This window comes from Ptychodera flava, chromosome 2, assembly GCF_041260155.1.
Source record: "Ptychodera flava strain L36383 chromosome 2, AS_Pfla_20210202, whole genome shotgun sequence".
In the NCBI taxonomy this organism is placed as follows: Eukaryota; Metazoa; Hemichordata; class Enteropneusta; family Ptychoderidae; genus Ptychodera; species Ptychodera flava.
The window spans coordinates 4,832,071-4,851,230 of record NC_091929.1 but is presented as its reverse complement, the minus strand read 5'-3'; the positions used below and the strand labels follow the sequence as shown (position 1 = coordinate 4,851,230).

General features: G+C 37.6%; 4 protein-coding genes across 4 annotated transcripts; all 4 read left to right on the top strand.

The window, feature by feature from the left end:
* The first annotated feature begins 324 nt into the window (after window positions 1–324).
* LOC139151838 (uncharacterized) lies at window positions 325–11,537 on the top strand. Its single transcript, XM_070724852.1, has 11 exons — window positions 325–1,242; window positions 2,527–2,913; window positions 4,377–4,451; window positions 5,169–5,267; window positions 6,313–6,444; window positions 7,718–7,816; window positions 8,702–8,830; window positions 9,389–9,478; window positions 9,693–9,821; window positions 10,433–10,519; window positions 11,055–11,537. The coding sequence occupies exons 1-11, from the start codon at window positions 325–327 to the stop codon at window positions 11,535–11,537; spliced, it is 2,628 nt and encodes an 875-aa protein (XP_070580953.1).
* Window positions 11,538–11,569: 32 nt separating this feature from the next.
* LOC139123938 (enolase-phosphatase E1-like) lies at window positions 11,570–13,852 on the top strand. Its single transcript, XM_070690089.1, has one exon. It carries the CDS (start codon window positions 11,570–11,572, stop codon window positions 13,850–13,852), a length of 2,283 nt encoding a protein of 760 aa, XP_070546190.1.
* Window positions 13,853–13,974: 122 nt separating this feature from the next.
* Window positions 13,975–17,225, top strand: LOC139123928 (myb-like protein X). Its single transcript, XM_070690079.1, has 2 exons — window positions 13,975–16,717; window positions 16,786–17,225. Exons 1-2 carry the CDS (start codon window positions 13,975–13,977, stop codon window positions 17,223–17,225), a joined length of 3,183 nt encoding a protein of 1,060 aa, XP_070546180.1.
* A 1,369-nt stretch (window positions 17,226–18,594) lies between these two features.
* On the top strand, window positions 18,595–19,155 carry LOC139123916 (uncharacterized). Its single transcript, XM_070690071.1, has one exon. The coding sequence runs from the start codon at window positions 18,595–18,597 to the stop codon at window positions 19,153–19,155; it is 561 nt and encodes a 186-aa protein (XP_070546172.1).
* Window positions 19,156–19,160: the final 5 nt, after the last annotated feature.

The following is a 19,160-nucleotide window of genomic DNA, read 5'->3' as shown; positions in this document are numbered from 1 at the left end:
ACATAAAGGAACTTCAACAAAGGAAATCAGACAGTGAGACTGTGGTGTCGAATGCCAGTGGTTACAGTATGACACACAACATGCTGTAGATGGACACAGTGGGAAATTTTTCCAGCAGTCTAATCCTGTCGCTGGTTCTGCAACATCTGTTCAGAATTTTGCAAAACTTACTCAGGAAAATGTCGCTGTGGTTGAATCAGGTGGTCAAATCCAATCTTGCCAAATGAAAATGGACATCAGCGCAAACATTGGACATGGAATAGCAGTGCTGCAGAGGAGGAGAAATTAAAGCAACAGCTACTCACAGTTGCACGGCAAAAATCAATGGCTGAACTGACTGAAATGAATCATCAAACCAGAAATGAAAATCAAGCGTTGGACCAGCAAATCGTGGCAGTTCAACAACTTAAGACACTCATTGAAATGAGAGTACAAGCTGGTAACTTAACTCCTGAAAAGAGGGCGGAATACAACAAAGTCTACCAAAGTGTATCATCTCAAATTAAAGTTTTACAAACTCAAAAGCGACTCAATGAAGTGACCAGCCTGCTTGCTGAGATCAGTACTCCAGTACAATACAGCCACAGTGTGCAGACCATCACAACAAACGCTAGCAGTCCATTTCATCCAATACAGCGTACAGCAAGTAGCAACATCATGTTACCAAGGCAACCAAATCCAAACATTAGAATGAATCTTTATCCAGGCAGTTTTCAAGTTTTAGCAACTCAGGGAAATTTAAATGTCCTTGATGCAGCCAAAGTACACCATACGATTCAACCGCCAAATGCTCCATACCTGGCAATGTCCACAGTTAACCCAAGAAATGTGGGTAGAATTCTCTTGGAAAATCCAACTTCTGGTGAAATCCCAAACACACATACTCATTCCAGCGTAGAGTACACAATGAATTCAGGAAGGCTGGTCACTGAAAACTGTCAGGAGGTTCACCAAAGTGGTTATTCCGAGAAGGAATCTAAAAACCCTGACATTAAAAAACTTATCAAGAAAATAGTGGCAGCAAGTTCAAAGGGTAAACTGCGAGGCAGCCTACCTCCAGAGCTTTTGGAAAATGTTAACAACAATGATGACAGGAATAACTCTGATGATTTCAACCTTCAGAGTTCTCCTGATGGTAATACTGACATCACGTACGGCCGAAGACAGTCATCGCAGCCGGGACGTTCTCATGAAAAGTATGATTACAATGGGCGAGAAGCACAGGGACATTGGCCACGAAAGGTGCGTGTCTTGTACATATTTCACTTTATTTCAAACTCTAGCTGTCCATAGAATCTTGTAACAGAAAGAGTGATACTGAAATAATGATGAGGTTGACCATAACTGCAATTAACTTCCTCCCTGTACATGTATGTATATTTAAATATTGCATTCAGAAATCCATACATAACTCTTTCATTTGCTTTACAGGTCAGCATTCCATAAAATTTTAATAGTGAAAGATATTTAAGAATAAAAACTATGGGTATATACAATGTATATGTATAAATGTGGTAAATGAAGTTTTAATTATTGTGTTAATTATTTCACATGTGAAAAATCATGGTGATCATAATATTATGGTGATCATAATATTATGGTGATCATTATAATATCATGGTGATCATTATAATATCATGGTGATCATTATAATATTATGGTGATCATCATTAAATTATGGTGATCATTATAATAAAGTAGGATACTGATTACCCATACATGTATGTCCACCACTGATGGCGCTATCAACTGCGAGTCAAAAGAAGCCATATAAAGGAACATTCTTCATTGGTTTACCCACTAACTGCACACTAAACTATACTTGCATGTATGCTTGCGTAGACCTGACAATTTTCACAAAGATTCTGAACCAACGATGTGTTTCAGTGTAACTTTATCACAGCAGGTTTGGAAATCTAGCCCCCAGCAGAATACAACAGGACATTGCTGTGAACAATCTGATGCTAACCTTTTGGCGTGGTCAACATGCTTATCATGATCCCTACTCTACCACATTGTACCTCAGTATGATAAATCTGTCTACACCTACAATGTACACTGTAGCCTAGGTCATTCTAGGCATTTACCAGTACCACCAGTGCTAATTTATAAGCTGACACAATTGTACACATGTCAAAGGTCACCGTAATTCCAGAGTACACTGTGTTATCTGGTTTTACAGTGTATCATTCGAATGGAGTTTGCTGTATGAATTAGTCAAAGAATATTATGACGCACCTTTCTATGCATCAATCATATACCATCAGGAAGGATACTGTTTCTTGGAATTGCTTGTTTTTTGTAAGGGACCTGACAGATTGACTTTGGAACAGTCTGTGTATTGCTTCTGTAGATCAGTGTGTAAATTTGTACACCACATGTGCGTAAACCAAGTACTCGATGATATCATTCCTAGTACATGCTGCTTGTCAGCTGAGAATATTACCCCCAGTTAATTAAGGAGAGATCAATGCTTACAGACCTGTATAGATGTATACAACGGTATTCTTTGTTTGTATTTTTCAGGACTCAGAACTATTGGATCCAGAGAGCAGAAGCAATGATGTACAAAGGAAAAAATATCGAGACAGATCGCCAGGTGGTTATGGCGATAGAGGGCAGACTATAAAAGCTGGGAGAATATCAGAGAAGTCACCAGTCAGAGACTGTGACAAACAGAGAGATAGACAGACACCCCATGGTAATGATCTAGAGAGAGCTGCACGGAGACGAAGTCATAGTGCATCTGGAGAGAGTATATCAGAAAGAGGTGACAGGGACAGTGGACAGTTGACTAAAAAAGATATAGAGAGAACCTCACAGCCGTGGAATATCAGTAAAGATATGCAGAGTCCGAAGAAGAAGGAAACTTACTATTGTCAAGTGTGTGGACGTCCTTTTGGTACTTTAAAGGTATGTATCTAGTGGTGTCCTAAAACAGATCTACAATAGACCTTACCCCATACATTCCCTTGTGCAATATGCAGCTTGTACTAAGTGTTCATTTACTATTGTTTAGTCGTAAAATCATCCATATTCCATGAATTATCCTCTGCATCCAGCAGCATTCTGTTTCATCTTTGAGAAACTTATGTGTAGATAGTAAGCAGCTCAGCTTCTCGGCTGACATGACATTTGAGTTAATAAACAACTCACGGAGTGACATGCCTGTGGGACACTATCTCTGAATACTGTGGGCGTCACAGACCAGTGACCTATTCCAAGACAGGTCATTTCAGAAAAATACCAGTGTCCATTTGTGTTAATAGCAACCAGCGACAAACATGTTTTGACAATCACGGACCAAAAACTGATGTGAATTATCGTGGAATGCACAAGGTTGAAACCTGTTGATGCGTTCAGTGTGTGCCAAACTAGTTTGGAGAATAGTGGCTATGTTGTAATTTACAGGACTGGTCAGTACCTTGTTAAATAACCCTATTGAAGTGATGGTAAACATTAACCTAGACTCTCACATCATGTGGTTAGTTTTGCCATGTAGTTTCGTCTTATGCCCCTTGTACTGGACATGATTTGTCCTCTGTGAGCTGGTATATTCTTGTATCAAAGAATCATTTGATGGTGATGATCTTGTGAAAAGTGCCTACTAAAGTACTATGCAGCGTACATTTCATAACCAAGCTAGCTACACAATGCTTGCATATACACTGTGTAGCGTAGCTTGCTGTGTAGGGTCAATAGGTTAGAGCATTCTGGGCATATCAATGTACATAACACACAATAGTCACAGGGTGGTGTGAAATGAGGGATTGTTAGGTGTGTGTACCTTGCACAGTTGCTGCCTGGTTTAAGAGGTCTATCTCATCTTACCTTTCACTTAGGTGTAGTTTTATGCATTTGTGTAGTACTTCTCTGTGTGGCTGTGTGTGTGTGTGATGTGTTTATTGATGTCAATGTGGTAACCAGTTGCTGCTGTCTTTTGAAGACTGAGTTCTCAGGTTCATGACAAATCTCTGTGATATGTACCTGAACAATAGTGATATTGTACAAGTCATAGACCATAGTGATATTGTACAAGTCATAAACCTGAACAATATAGTGATATTGTACAAGTCATAGACCATAGTGATATTGTATGTCTAAGTCACGGACCATACTCGATCATGTTCCATAGTGACACCATAAATTGTATATTGAAATCAAAGGGTTAAAATTAAGTAAGAGAAGAGTTATTGTGGTTGTCTTTTGAAGATGAAACTCTCCTAGTTTATTTTCATCTCCTCAAAAATAATGATTCTACAATATCAGGTCCATAAACTACCACGCTTTTCTGTTGAGTGATAAATTTGTGGAATTTGCATTCTCAGGAATCATCGAGATGTTAAAAAGTAAAATTTTACGCTTTGTTTTGATAGGGATTCAAAGATCACTGCATGAGCAGAGGACATCACATGAAATACAATTATAAGAAGATTGGAAAAAAAATTCCGGTAAGTTTTCCTAGTTGCCATTACATTTGTCATGACCAGGATATCATAAAGAGAGTAGTTGAGAGTTGTGGAATATTGGTTTCATTTACTATAGAGGAAGACGCAACAGTTCAGTGGCTTTGGTACATGTAGTTGTCTTATGATCAGAGGTTGGAGAGTTCAAATACTGTGTAGTACCACTCACAATGTCCAAATGCCTAGAAGGGAAACACGTAGAGTACAATATTTAATAGCACAACTTGGGATATCTGGTCTTATACCCATGATTGCATAGCAATGTTTATTGTCTTTTACAAAGGCAGGATCACAACTACTGTTATTTGACAATGTGTTACCTTACAAATAAATGTTATATCTTGTGATAAACGATCGCTTCCTAAGTCTGAAGTCCTTGTCAATCATTTGCTTATGCATATACTTATGTCAACAAACGGCCAGACCACGTATAACACTGGAAGGAGTTTGCAAGGTACACCAGTTGTTTAGCAAGCCAGTAACTCAGCTGCCGAGAAAAGCCAGGCAATGGGGCCAGTCTAGTATTATTCCTTTGATCTTACCTTAAAAACTGCTCTCCTCAATAACCTTGATGTAAATGTATATTTTGCCTATGATAAGCTGATTTCGAAATATTAAACAATCAAGATTGTTCTTTTTATGAATACCACGGCTTTAGTTATTGATGATTGGTGTTTCTGTCTGTCATTTCAATATTTTCAGATTACAAGAAGAGATAGGGTTATTGTGGAAGGCTACTTAAATGATCATACAATGAAGTGGACATGTTGTATCTGTGAAGTCAGATTTGATGAATTTAAGGTAATGTATGTTGAAATGGTCAAGTGATCAGAAATGATGAGTATTTATCTTATTTTGGTATGCAGCTAATACTACATCTGGTGTCTAATAACCGATGACAGTCTACTGAAATATTTCAAAGTGAGGCTGGTTAATACTGGTACTGAATGCCTGTCTAAATTTTATTTGTGAATTTAATTATTTGGCTAGTCAGTGAAAATGTGATTCCATCCATCAAATTTATGGTTTGTACTAAGTTTATATCATTTAATCAAACGTCATATTTATTTGATCCCCATGGTTAATTTCTGTGACATATGCTTTGTCAACTTGAGTATTAGAAACTGTACAACCATAGACTGTGTTCAGGGATGTCCCGAACATTAGTCAAGAAAATTTGCTTTATAAGATGATTTTTATGGGTTGGACTATATTTGTACTGTATAATGATAAAAGTGTTCATTATATACCTGAAAGACAGTGTTGTTCAAAGACAGTATTATAAAATACTTTAATTTCAACATAGACCCTCCAGAAAATGGAATAGGAAACAGTAATTCCCTTGTACTGGCTAGGTTTGAATAAATTGAGTTTGTTTGCCCATATTGTGGTTGCATTTATTCAAATTGATGTCAAATCTACTTATTGTGTTTAGAATCTCATATATCATGTGATTTTGGATATGTACAGTTTACGTTAGTTTTACAGTGTAGGGTACCTCAAATATCCTTTACCCAAGTAATGCAGAAGAGATAATTGGCAAATTCTGATATAAATCATACTGATAGTCCAGATATCGATGAAGAAGATGTTCTTGATTCAAGCCAGAGCCAATAGGAAACCACTTTGCAAAGAAATAAATAAAAACCTTATACATTTTGCTATAAACAACTACTCAAGACTTTCAAAGCAGACACCAAATGTTCTCTTGTTTCATACCAACAAACTCTCCAGAGTATGTACTGCATGGTACACAGATCTGAACATAACTTATACTTGTCTTTACACAGAACCTGTCACATCACTTTGTGACTGCTGAACATAACTTATACTTGTCTTTACACAGAACCTGTCACATCACTTTGTGACTGCTGAACATAAAGATAAACGAATAAGGATGATGAAAGAGACAGGTATCACGTTGGATGGTATCCATGGCAACCACGGACACAGCAGTAAAGCCAAACATGAAATGAAGGTATTCTTTTAAAAAATTCTATTATTTGAGCATGCAGGGAATTAATGTTAGCACATTTTCAAGGCCGTGTTTGTTGCTGTGTGATTTTTTAGTGCTGTACTATGAAGAAGTCAAACAGATAGATTTGCAAACATGGAGCTCAATATTCTAAGTACATCTTTTCCAGTGAATGCTTGATATAACTGCTTGTACACTGATTGACGTGTGACATCGGATTTCACTGATTTGTAGCCAGTGTATTGCTGCCATACAAGGAATTATTAATCACTGCCATTCAAAGAATAATAATTCTTGATAACTGTGTTTATGATTGAACATATCTTGAAATGCTTGGCCAGTAAATTATGCCGAGTTCCTTTAGTGCAAACCAGAAGTTATCAGAGGCATTGTTTTATTGTGTCTTTGTTTTATAAAATTCACAGCTTCATTAACAGAGCAATCAAGGTTTTTAAGGACAAGATTATTGAATGTGGCATATTAAGTCATTGTGAAGAAAACTGTGATTGTTGACACAACATGTTGTAGACACCTTGGTATTGTCATTTGTAGCATACTTTAATGTGGGCACGTACATGCTTGCCTGTTGAGGGCGCTGTGCAAGGCTCCATTGTTGTCACATAATAAGGTGGTCTGTCTGTTTACTAATGATGCTCTAGGACATGTAGTTATCTTCTCTGTATATGCTGATTGATATAAAGAACCAGAAGGTGCTATGACACTTGATATAAATTTGGCTCTAATTTATCTCTGCCTAAATGAGTACAAGTCAGGGTCAGTCTGTGATTTCAAGTGCAGATGCCAACCATTTGAATAATTTGCTGCATACTATAAAAACAACCATGATAGATCAGATATTTTACTAACTATAATAATCCCTTCATGTTGAAATGTGAAATGTAAAATTGAATATTAGACTAGACTCAATTACTCATAATTTATGACAATAATAGTCACCATCAAATTGTTGTCAGAAGGAATAAACATTTTAATTCCAGGATTTGTTATGTCATATTGTCTTTCCTTATCAGAATCTACATAGTACTTCTGTGTCCGAGTTATCAATTACCCGCTTCACTGTTTCGTTTGTTTCCACTGGTGAAAATATAGCTAAGGCTTTGTCCTAAAGATTGAAAAAATTGATGGCCATTTGTCCAGAAACCAATGTAAAGTGTTGAACACATGTAAGAATTTCAGTATGCTGTGTACACAATAAGTGTTGTCTTCCATCCTTTTCACAATTATTCTTGACTGGCTTGTATCTTGATGTTTTCAGATTTACTCGGTTCAAGAAAGACTAAAGCTGCAGGTCTCTGCAGTCAACCATGGAGGATTTTATTGCTTGATTTGTATGCTGTCTGTGGATCCAACAATTGTAAGTATTAGTAACATGAAACAACAATGAATTTGTCATTTGGTAGTGAACTTGACACAATACATTTTTAATTCATGATGCTAAAAGCATGATCGACTCTGTTCCTTCACATTGTACTTTGACTTTTGGTCTTGCTGTATTAAATTTTACTATTTTGACGTTTGAGTCCTTTTTACTTGCTTTTAAATTCACTGATTTGTCACTCAAACAATAGAATCTATTGTTACTTAACATTTTGATTGGCATAATATTGGGATTTAATTTAAAGGATTTTGGCCCGCAGTGAAAATAATGAAATTAAACTTCAGAGAATAATTACAGTAACGTACAACTTTGAAGTGGGTTATCATGCACTGTATAGTCATGTAGAGGGCGCTGTTGTATATCGAAGTCTCAAAAAGTAAATGTTGTATTCACAGTCACAACAAAACTCCTTTAAGGTGTTCCACATTACACTAAGACATGTATGTAGTTGCAATTTTATACATTTGGTGATATTTCAACGATTTCATTCAATGAATCAGACAACATGTAGTGTATTGCGGGTCAGTGTGACATTGCGGTGGAATTAGCAAAGCTGTTTACATTACTGTAGTCTGGATTTTTACTGTATTTTTCCTTCTTTAACCAAGTACATGTCATGTTTTGAAATCAGTTCATGTCATATTGCCTTTTTCCCAGTGGAAAAGAGGAATTTTAATGACAAGAGGTATTTTTTGGCAGTTTTCAATGGAACATTTCAACTCTTTTTGATTGTAACCCACATGATTCCACTAGTTAGTTCCAAACAGTGAGGCCTGGTTGTCAGTGAATAGCTAAACATATACATGAAGTCATTGTAATGTAGCACTGAATGCTTACAATTTTTGTTTTTTAAATTGACAGCAAAGAGCCCAGCATTTAGCAAGTAAATCACACCACCATGCACTGGGTTATCTGAGAAGAGTTGCCAAATTGAAGAATCTTATCGCTGATTTATCCAAGGAGAAAAATCAAAGTGCAATGAAACTAGCGGTATGTAGTTCATACATCTTTGAGTTGTATTGAGTGAAAGTATGGATCTGACAAGTTTGGAAATGCCACTATTACTTTCATCTGAGTGTTTGTTTTTAACAGTATTCTAACAGCTTCAAGGACAGGCAGAAGATGATTTATTCTTCAGGACTGTTCAGTGCACACATGTAATCCTACAGATATTTAACATTTTCTGCCATGGAAAATTGTCATTTTCTTACATTTAAGTTTTCTAAGCAAACTTGAAAAAAAAGACAATGTGGTGATGGTTGAACAACATACACAAGGATTAGCAACAAAATGTTTTCTTAATCTAGCCTTTTGGTCTCTCTGTTTCTTCCTAGCATGAAGATACTTCTAAAAGCAGTTTGACTTTGTAGAAGCATTGATAATGCTGTTCAAGCATGAAGTCATTTCTGATTCTCAGGGCCTCAGATTATATCCTGACTTTGATTTCAACTTGTAGGTTGCCATTGCCTGATTGTCTACTCCTTAATAGTCTGATGGAACTTACGTAAATAGTTTTGTATTAAATGTGGATTGTTTCCCTTTTTTCAGGGTGTAATAAGAGACAAAATGAAGTCTGGTGAGAATGAGAGTGAAAAGCTGTACTGTTCACTGTGTGAGACAAAACACTCAAACAAGCAGGTAAGCTGTTTTGTTAAAACATTTTGCTGCTACATAGCTTAGGTACCACAACTAGATGCTTTTCAGTAGGCTATTTGCTCCGTGAATTCAATGATAGTAGCACCCCCTTGTAAGAAACACATAAATTGTGTTATTGAGAATAATTGAGATAAATTCAGTTTTGAGTTATTAATGTTTGGTAATACAGGGTAAAAACTGTGTTTGTTTTTTACAGGACCTTGAGGAGCACTGCAGTTCTTATGCCCCTCAGCATTCTGGAATTTATCACATGTTGGAGGTCATTGTGAAGATCGTTGAAGCTCTAGAGAAGTCAGAAAACAAACATATTATGAATGCCATCAAGGTCAGTGCAACTCTATCATTGTCAACTTCAGTTAATCACTCTTCAAGTCATTTGGATCGTGTCTTGTTAACCCTTTGAGCGCCAAAGTCTATTTTCGTCCCCTTTATATATAAACCCCAGTCAATTTTTCAGAGATTTTTGCCAAAATTTTGTGAAAAAACTGTAGCAAATGAAATGTGATGTCCATTTGGTCCAAAAGTATCAAAAAAATTGAAGAAAAATTCATAAAAATTGGTAACATGTTGCACAAAATTTTGGTGGGAAAAAATTACAGCACTCAAATTGTTTGCACATATTCAGTCATGACAGTTTTTAAATGTTTCCAGTTTGAAAAAGTCCTCCATTCACATTTAGATTTATTCTTGCAAGTATTGCCCCAGTTTGTTGTGTGTTTTATTTAGTTGAATTCTTCAAAGGGTTATCAAGTTTCAATCAAAGATTGATTGATGAAGTACAGTATAGTGTATGTAGGTGTTACCCCAGTATTTATCACTCATGCAATTTGTTTGATATGTTATTAGCATTACACTACAGAAATTGAAATAAAGCTTTCTTTACAACCAAAATGATTAGCCTATAATTACTGAATACATAATCATTGTTTTTTTTAGGACCATGAGGAATACACGTCATATGTTTCTAGTGATAGAAATCATTGGCTGTGTTTACTCTGTGAAGAAACACATCAAAATGAAACAGTGAGTATTTATTTGTGAATTTGTATATTTTTGATAATCAACCATCTCAAAATCTTTGCTTGCATGGCTTACATTCTCTTGTCAAGTTATTCCTAATTTGTTTATTGAAATTTTGACCTAATGTCAAATGAATTGCACTTTTAGAATTGTATTTGGGCAAAGTAACTCAATATTGCTATCAAATTATCAGTGTGTTTGTTGAGTCAGAGCTGAGCAGTGAGTCAGCAGCTTTTGACACTTAGGAGTACATGTTATGGGACAGAATATCACAAGACAAGAAGACAGTGAGCTTGTGTACTTTACAATTCAACAGCTATTTTTGTCAAGCATAGCTCAGTCTTTTCAGCCTTTCACCGCCATGGTTTAGCCCAAACCCATTGTTATCAATGGTGAGTGTGGACCTGTCTACAGGGAATTGGGGGTGAACAGGTTAAATATTTCATAGGAAGGTACTGCATACTTCAATGTCCTTCTGTTATGATAAAGAAATTTGTTTTTACTGTGTTTGACACAACCTGTTTTGTGTATATTTCAGAGATACGAACGTCACAGGAACCAGCCTAAGCATGTGTTTCGGAAATTCTGCTATCAAGAAACATACAGTGCTTTGCAGTCTTTCAAGAAGAAAAACAACCCTGCCGATGTGAAATCAAATTCAGGGTCTTCACAACTTGCCAAGAAAGCGGTTCCAGCTCCGGAGACGGACTCCAGCCATGCAGCTTCAAAAGATTCCAAGCCAACGATTCCAGTGATATCAGAATGTACCAGAAAGAATCCAGTCACACCGGACTCCAGTCAGAAAGATCCAGTCAAACCAGACTCTAGCAAGAAGAACCCAAGTGATTCTGAAAAGAGAATTGGAAATGAGAAAGCTAAGACTGAACTGAGACCCTCTTCATCTGAAATGCCAAAGACAATATCAGAAACAGAAACTACATCATTGCCAGTCAGTGATAGAAATAGACAGACAGAATCAACCACAATGAGTGGTGATAAAACCTTGCCGAGGAAAAACTGAGACCAAGGACTGAAAGGCAACATAATGGAAAAATGAAAACTACAGACGCTGAGTCAGATTCAAATGTGGCTGCTTGCAGATCTGATCAGCAAGATACAGGTACTGATGTGTTGAAAATGCAAGACAAAACTCCAAGTGATAAAGTGAACACAGGAAAGGACACTAAAAACACTTCAGTTAGTTGTAAGGAGAAAGAAAGAGCCATGAAAGATAGAGCAGAGAAAGATTCTAAAGGGGAGCAAACGTCCAAAACAAAGTTATTTTCAAAAGTGAAAGATCTTGAAACAGTGGCTAGTAATACAAAGCAAGATAACAGAGAAGGACAGGTAGAAGAAGATGAAAGGTGTGAGCATGGAGGGACAAATAATGGTTCAATGGAAGATGGAGAGGAAGAAGATGGTACAGAGACTCCAAGCAAGAAAAAAGACAAGGCAGTGCAGGAAAGAGGAAAACACAAAGATGAAAGGAAAGTGAAGAAAGCAGTAGAATCAGAGACAGAAAATGTCAGAGAGGATGTGACTGATACAAAGAACACAGATGAGAAGACATCAGTAGAGAATGTTAGGGACAGTGATTCTGATGATGAAAAGGGAACAGAGAAAGGTTCCTCTGGATTCATCAATGGCAAGGACAGCTTTGATTACGTTGTAGATACTAAAACTGTTGAAAATACTGTGAAACAAAGTGTAGGAATGACTTGTAAGAGTAACCCAGTCCATGATAACGCACAGAATACTCATAAAAATAGTGATAATGGTGGAAAAAGCAGTCAGGAGAAAGACAATAAGAATCCTGGGACGGGAAATCCAAGAAAAGATACTAAGAAATCTGGAAGTCAAAATCCAAGAAAATCTGTAGAGAAAGCTATGAGACGTGATAGAAGGCGGAAACAAAACACAGATGATGATGGTGATGATGATGATGACGATGATGATGAACTATTTATGAAGAGGAAAAAGAAACAACATGACAAGCTTTCTTCATCAATTGAAAAGAGAGAATTGAAAATTGTGTTAGTTGACATTGCAAAGGTAAATCCTAGAAAAATAAAACTGGACCTTGTCAGAAAATGGAGACGAAGTGTAGTGGATCTTGGAAATGTACAAGCTGCAAAGAAAATGAATGATAATATTAAACGTGCTCCAATGAAAGAGTTATCAAAAAGCTTCAAAGAAACAGAATCTTCATCTTCTCATGAGTCAGATGTTGAGAAGATGACTCCAGAAAGCCCAGTCAGAGATGCTGAAGATTCAAAAACTGATGATGGCTCAAATAAAAAGGTTAAATTAACTACAACACCTAAGAAGATATTGCAAGAGGAGACGCGGGAGAGGAAATCAGGGAGAACAAACAAATCCGTTTATGTGGAAGACACAAAAACTGATGATAACCCAAGTGAAAAGGTTAAATTAACTACAACACCTAAGAAGATATTGCAAGAGAAGACGCCGGAGAGGAAATCTGGGAGAACAAACAAGCCAGTTTATACCAGACAAACAGAAAATGTTGATGAGTCATCAGAACACAAAACAAAGACAAAATCAAAAGAGGGAATGTCACGTAAAGATACTGAGAAAATTGATATGTTGGTTACGGAGAAAATCCATGCAGAATATGATGGCAATGAAGACCGAGAAGACGGCTTTGATAAGAAAAGAACACCAGATGGTCATGGTAGAAGAAAAAGAAAGAAAGAAAGAAGAGAACGGCATACCGGTACATCTATGGATGAAGATAATCAACAAGACAATGTTGATGACATTATTGATGAACAAACAAAGGATGAGTCAGAAGCAGAAATGCCGGCAGAGTCCAAAAGAAGAAAATTGTCAGAGAAAAAGAGCCCCATAAAAGTGACAAAATCCAGCAAAACTGAAAAACCTTGTGATTTGGATTCTGAAAATATTAGCAAAGAGAGTGATATCAATGTTAAGCAGTCAAAACACCGTAAAAAGACAAAACGGAAACGAGAACGCCATTCAGAGATACACATCTCAGAGGATGAGGACAAGAAGACAGAAATTATAGACACTGTTGAAGAAAATATTAAATCAAGTGATGACATTGACAATATCGAAAGCTTACAAGTGACAGGAAATCAAAGTGTGTCAAAGAATGATGAGGAAGATATTCATGAAAAAGGCAGTGAGGAAGATATTCATGAAAAAGGCAGTGAGGAAGATATTCATGAGAAAGACAGTCAGAAAGAGATGAGTAGTGGCAGTGATAATGATGCACTTGACAATATTATGATCTCAAAGTTGATGACAAGGAACATCAGAAATTTGATAAAGTTACAGTTAAAACAGAGGTAGATGATGTAAAGAAAGTCAATAGCCAGGCTGTGAAAGAAGAGATTGGACCTTCTTTCAACAATGATGTAGAGCAGTTAATTGACATTGAAAAGGGACAGGAAGTAGAATGTTCCCAATGGATGATGGACTGGTTGTTAGATGCTGATGTTACTTCTCCAATTCCAAGCATTGAAGATGAGCTAGGCTTGCCAGAAGACATGGCTTTGTTTGGAGGAATGATGGAACCAGAAATTATTAGTGAAGTGGTCAGTGAGAATCCTATAGAGATAGAAGATGAAGACATTTGCCATGGAGGAAATGAAGATGTCAGTGCGGCAGCTGTCGATGGTGGTAGCACAGATGACAAAATAGACAGTGAGCTATCTTTGCAAGGAACATTGTCAGTGAAGGAATATATCACCGAGGATATTGGCATAGATGTCACTGAAGTTGTTGTTGATGGCAAGAGTGGGACTGTTGATGACAAAAGTGGAGAAGAGACTAATGACGATGAGAAGGTTGATTGTGGCTACAGTGTCGGTGAGACGATTGATTATGAATCAAAGAAAGATTTAGAACTTGTACCACTTCAAACAGAAGGCGGTGTTGCGAATGGTAGTTGTGAAACTAGCAGTTCCATGATGAACGATGGTTTGGTCAGAATAGATGAGGAACAAACTGAAGCTGTGAAGATTGATAGAGAGACAACAGACACTGCCATGAATGATGATGTAAAGACAAGTCACCATGATGACAGAGTCAGTGAGAGAGAACTTAGTAGCAACAAGAAGAGAAGTCGTCGCAGAGTTAGTAAAAGTGACATTGACAGTGTACAAAGTAAAAAAGACAGTGCCAATGAGAATTTGGTTGATCATGTAAAAGCTACCTCTGTTAAGGTCAAGGGTCATCAACATGATGATTTGTTGACTGACAAAAATCAGACTGGCACTGACACTGGTGAAGATACCATAGTTGATGGTAAACTAAGTGGCAGTAAAAAGAGACAGTGGAGAGGCAGCCGGACACAAAAAGCTGACAGAGTATCTACAGTCAATAAGACTGAGGAACAAAATAAACCAGTAAGAGCAGAGACTGATGTTAAATCCAGTCATGGCAGAAAACTTATAGTGAAAATAAAACGCAGTATGATAGGCAGACTGAAAAAAGATTATGACTATGCTGTCAGTACTGCAAATGACCAAAGTAAGACAGCCAATGCCAACGATGTAAAGACTACTGAAGATGCTGATGAAGATGTCGAATTCACTTGCAAAGAAAATGATGATGGCAAGTTTAATGAGGAACAAGTTAATGAAAGAGTGCTGATTGAACCACAGCAAGAAAGGCAAGACTCTGAGAATGATGTTAAGCTCTCTGATGTTGAAATTGACTCTGGTAAAATTATCGGTGTGCATAATGTCAGTGACGTTGAGAATGATGATGGTGAACAGTTTGGCAGAGTCATGATGAAGCGTAGGAAAATGGTCAGAATTGCAGATGACAGTGATGAAAGTGACCGTGGTCTCGCTACTGACAAAGAGCTGTCTTACAAAGACTCAAGTAGTAAACATGATGGAAAGCAAAGTGGCAGTGCTGAGGTTGAAGATGGACTAAGCAGCAACCAAAAGATTGATATTGAATGGGATGGTACCACCAAGGATGGTACTGGACACATTGGTACCACAAAGGATGGTACTGGACACATTGGTACCACCAAGGTTGGTACTGGACACATTGGTACCACCAAGGTTGGTACTGGACACATTGGTACCACCAAGGTTGGTACTGGACACATTGGTACCACCAAGGTTGGTACTGGACACATTGGTACCACCAAGGTTGGTACTGGACACATTGGTACCACCAAGGTTGGTACTGGACACAGTGGTACCACCAAGGTTGGTACTGGACACATTGGTACCACCAAGGTTGGTACTGGACACATTGGTACCACCAAGGTTGGTACTGGACACAGTGGTACCACCAAGGTTGGTACTGGACACAGTGGTACCACCAAGGTTGGTACTGGACACATTGGTACCACCAAGGTTGGTACTGGACACATTGGTACCACCAAGGTTGGTACTGGACACATTGGTACCACCAAGGTTGATAGTAGACAAAGGAACCGAGTGAAAGCTGAAACGAGTCAAAAGTATGACGAGGACACTGAGATAAACATTGAAGAAACCAGCAGAGCTGTGGTTAAAAGAAAGTCAGGCAGAAAGAGACGTGATCAAGAACAGAATCTTGATACTGATGATGAACACAGTGATGGTGGAAATACCAATGTTGACACAGTTGAAAGATCCCCATCTCATAAAGATACTGACAGGGGTGTTAAGATACATAAAGAAAAATCAAAGAAAGAGAAAAGTCGTCAAAAGTCTCACAGAAAGACAAAGTTCAGAGAACAGGATACCAGTATTGATGATGAAGAAATTGAGACATCTGAGAGAGAGATTGAACTGACAAGTCAAAAGTATGACGAGGACACTGAGATAAACAGTGAAGAAACCAGCAGAGCTGTGGTTCAAAGAAAGTCAGGCAGAAAGAGACGTGATCAAGAACAGAATCTTGATACTGATGATGAACACAGTGATGGTGAAAATACCAATATTATCACAGTTGAAATGACACCAACTCATAAAGACACTGATAGAGATGTTAAGATACATAAAGAGAAATCTAAGAAAGAGAAAAGTCGTCGAAAGTCTCACAGAAAGACAAAGTACATTGAACAAGATACCAGTATTGATGATGAAGTGTCAGTGAAAGATAAGAGCAACATTAATTTGGCAAGTCAGAAGTATGACGAAGATGTTGAGACAAACATTGAAGAAACCAGCAGAGTGGTGGTTCAAAGAAAGTCGAGCAGAAAGAAGCGTGATCAGGAAAGAATCTCCATACTGATGATGAACATAGTGATGGTGGAAATACCAATATTGTCACAGGGGAAAGGACGCCAACTCATAAAGACACTGATAGAGATGCTAAGGTATATAATGAAAAATCTAAGAAAGAGAAAAGTCGTCGAAAGTCATCGAGCAACATTAAACAGACAAGCCTAAAGGAGGAGGATGATGATGATGATGAGATTAACATTGAAGAAACCAGCCGAGCTGTTGTTCAAAGAAGGTCAGGCAGAAAGAGGCGTGATCAAGAACAGAATCTTGATACTGATGATGAACACAGTGATGATGGAAATACCAATGTTGTCAGAGTTGAAAGGACGCTAACTTGTCAAGATACTGATAGAGACATCAAGATACACAAAGAAAAAACTAAGAAAGAGAAAAGTCATCGAAAGTCTCACAGAAAGAGAAGTACAGTGAACAAGATACCAGTATTGATGATGAACAAACTGAGACAGTTAAGACGGACAATGAAATGACAATTCAAAAGTATGACCATGAAGAAGATGTTGAGATATACAGTGAAGAAACCAGCAGAGCTGTGGTTCAAAGAAGGTCAGGCAGAAAGAGACGTGATCAAGAACAGAATCTTGATACTGATGATGAACACAGTGATGGTGAAAATACCAATATTGTCACAGTTGAAAGGACACCAACTTGTAAAGACACGGATAGCGATGTTAAGGTACGTGATGAAAAATCTAAGAAAGAGAAAAGTCGTCGAAAGTCATCGAGGACATTAAACAGACAAACCAAAAGTATGATGATGATGATGATGATGATGATGAGATTAACAGTGAAGAAACAGCAGAGCTGTGGTTCAAAGAAGGTCAGGCAGAAAGAGACGTGATCAAGAACAGAATCTTGATACTAATGATGAACACAGTGATGGTGAAAAGACCAATGTTGACACAGTTGAAAGATCCCCATCTCGTAAAGATACTGACAGGGGTGTTAAGATACAGAAAGAAGAATCTAAGAAAGAGAAAAGCCGTCGAAGGTCTCACAGAAAGAGAAAATACAGTGAGCAAGATGCCAGTATTGATGATGAACAAACTGAGGTATCTGAGAGAGAGATTGAACTGACAAGTCAAAAGTATGACGAGGACACTGAGATAAACAGTGAAGAAACCAGCAGAGCTGTGGTTCAAAGAAAGTCAGGCAGAAAGAGACGTGATCAAGAACAGAATCTTGATACTGATGATGAACACAGTGATGGTGGAAATACCAATGTTGTCGGAGTTGAAAGGACGCCAACTTGTAAAGACACTGATAGAGACATTAAGATACACAAAGAAAAATCTAAGAAAGAGAAAAGTCATCGAAAGTCTCACAAAAAGAGAAAGTACAGTGAACAAGATACCAGTATTGATGAGGAACAAACTGAGACAGTTAAGACGGACAGTGAAATGACAATTCAAAAGTATGACCATGAAGAAGATGTTGAGATATACAGTGAAGAAACTAGCAAAGTTGTGGTTCAAAGAAAGTCAAGCAGAAAGAGACGTGATCAAGAACAGAATCTTGATACTGATGATGAGCACAGTGATGGTGGAAATACCAATGTTGACACAGTTGAAAGGACAACAACTGTAAAGACACTGATAAAGATTTTAAGATACATAAAGAAAAATCTAAGAAAGAGAAAAGTCGTCAAAAGTCATCGAGGGACATTAAACAGATAAGTCAAAAGCATGATGATGATGATGATGATGAGATAACATTGAAGAAACAAGCAGAGCTGTGCTTCAAAGAAGGTCGGCAGAAAAAGACGTGATCGAGTAACAGAATCTCTATACTGATGATGAGCACAGTGATGGTGAAACGACCAATGTTGTCACAGTTAAAATGACACGAACTCGCAAACACACTGATAGAGACTTTAAGATACATAATGAAAAATCAGAGACGGAGAAAAGTCGCCGAAGGTCTCACAGAAAGAGAAGGTATATTGAAGAGGATAGCAGTATGGATGATGAACAAACAGAGACATGTGAGAAGGACAGTGAACAAAGTGACACTGCTGAGATTGATAATGTGGAAACTGATAATGTTAGGAGAATTGAAAGAACTAATCAAGATTATGATGACAGCTATGAACAAACTATCAAAGTCAAGATTAGCCACAGAAAGTCAGGCAGAAGGAAAAGTGATCGTTCTAATTATGAGTCAAGCTATAGACACAAGAATGATAGAACACACACTGATAGTGAACTATCCGACACAGAGACTGATCTGTATGATAGTGATGTCATCAGCAAAGCTAGAAAGAAGCTCAGAAAAAGTAGGAGAACTCGAAGTCATTCCAAACAGACCTACACTGACAACATTGATAGTACCGGTACAGAGGCTAACGAGCCTGACTGGAGAACAACTTACACTGCTGATAGTGGACAATCTGCAAACTAGACATG

What these genes read in the sequence shown, in the direction of transcription:
- LOC139123938 (XM_070690089.1), top strand. Translation starts at nt 11,570, where the DNA reads ATGAAAACTACAGACGCTGAGTCAGATTCAAATGTGGCTGCTTGCAGA.
- LOC139123916 (XM_070690071.1), top strand. Translation starts at nt 18,595, where the DNA reads ATGACACGAACTCGCAAACACACTGATAGAGACTTTAAGATACATAAT.
- LOC139123928 (XM_070690079.1), top strand. Translation starts at nt 13,975, where the DNA reads ATGGACTGGTTGTTAGATGCTGATGTTACTTCTCCAATTCCAAGCATT. An exon ending in AAAGTCGAGCAGAAAGAAGC is followed by an intron (nt 16,718 to 16,785) that starts GTGATCAGGAAA and finishes ATATTGTCACAG; the next exon opens with GGGAAAGGACGCCAACTCAT.
- LOC139151838 (XM_070724852.1), top strand. Translation starts at nt 325, where the DNA reads ATGGCTGAACTGACTGAAATGAATCATCAAACCAGAAATGAAAATCAA. An exon ending in AGGGACATTGGCCACGAAAG is followed by an intron (nt 1,243 to 2,526) that starts GTGCGTGTCTTG and finishes TGTATTTTTCAG; the next exon opens with GACTCAGAACTATTGGATCC. An exon ending in AAGCCAAACATGAAATGAAG is followed by an intron (nt 6,445 to 7,717) that starts GTATTCTTTTAA and finishes TGATGTTTTCAG; the next exon opens with ATTTACTCGGTTCAAGAAAG.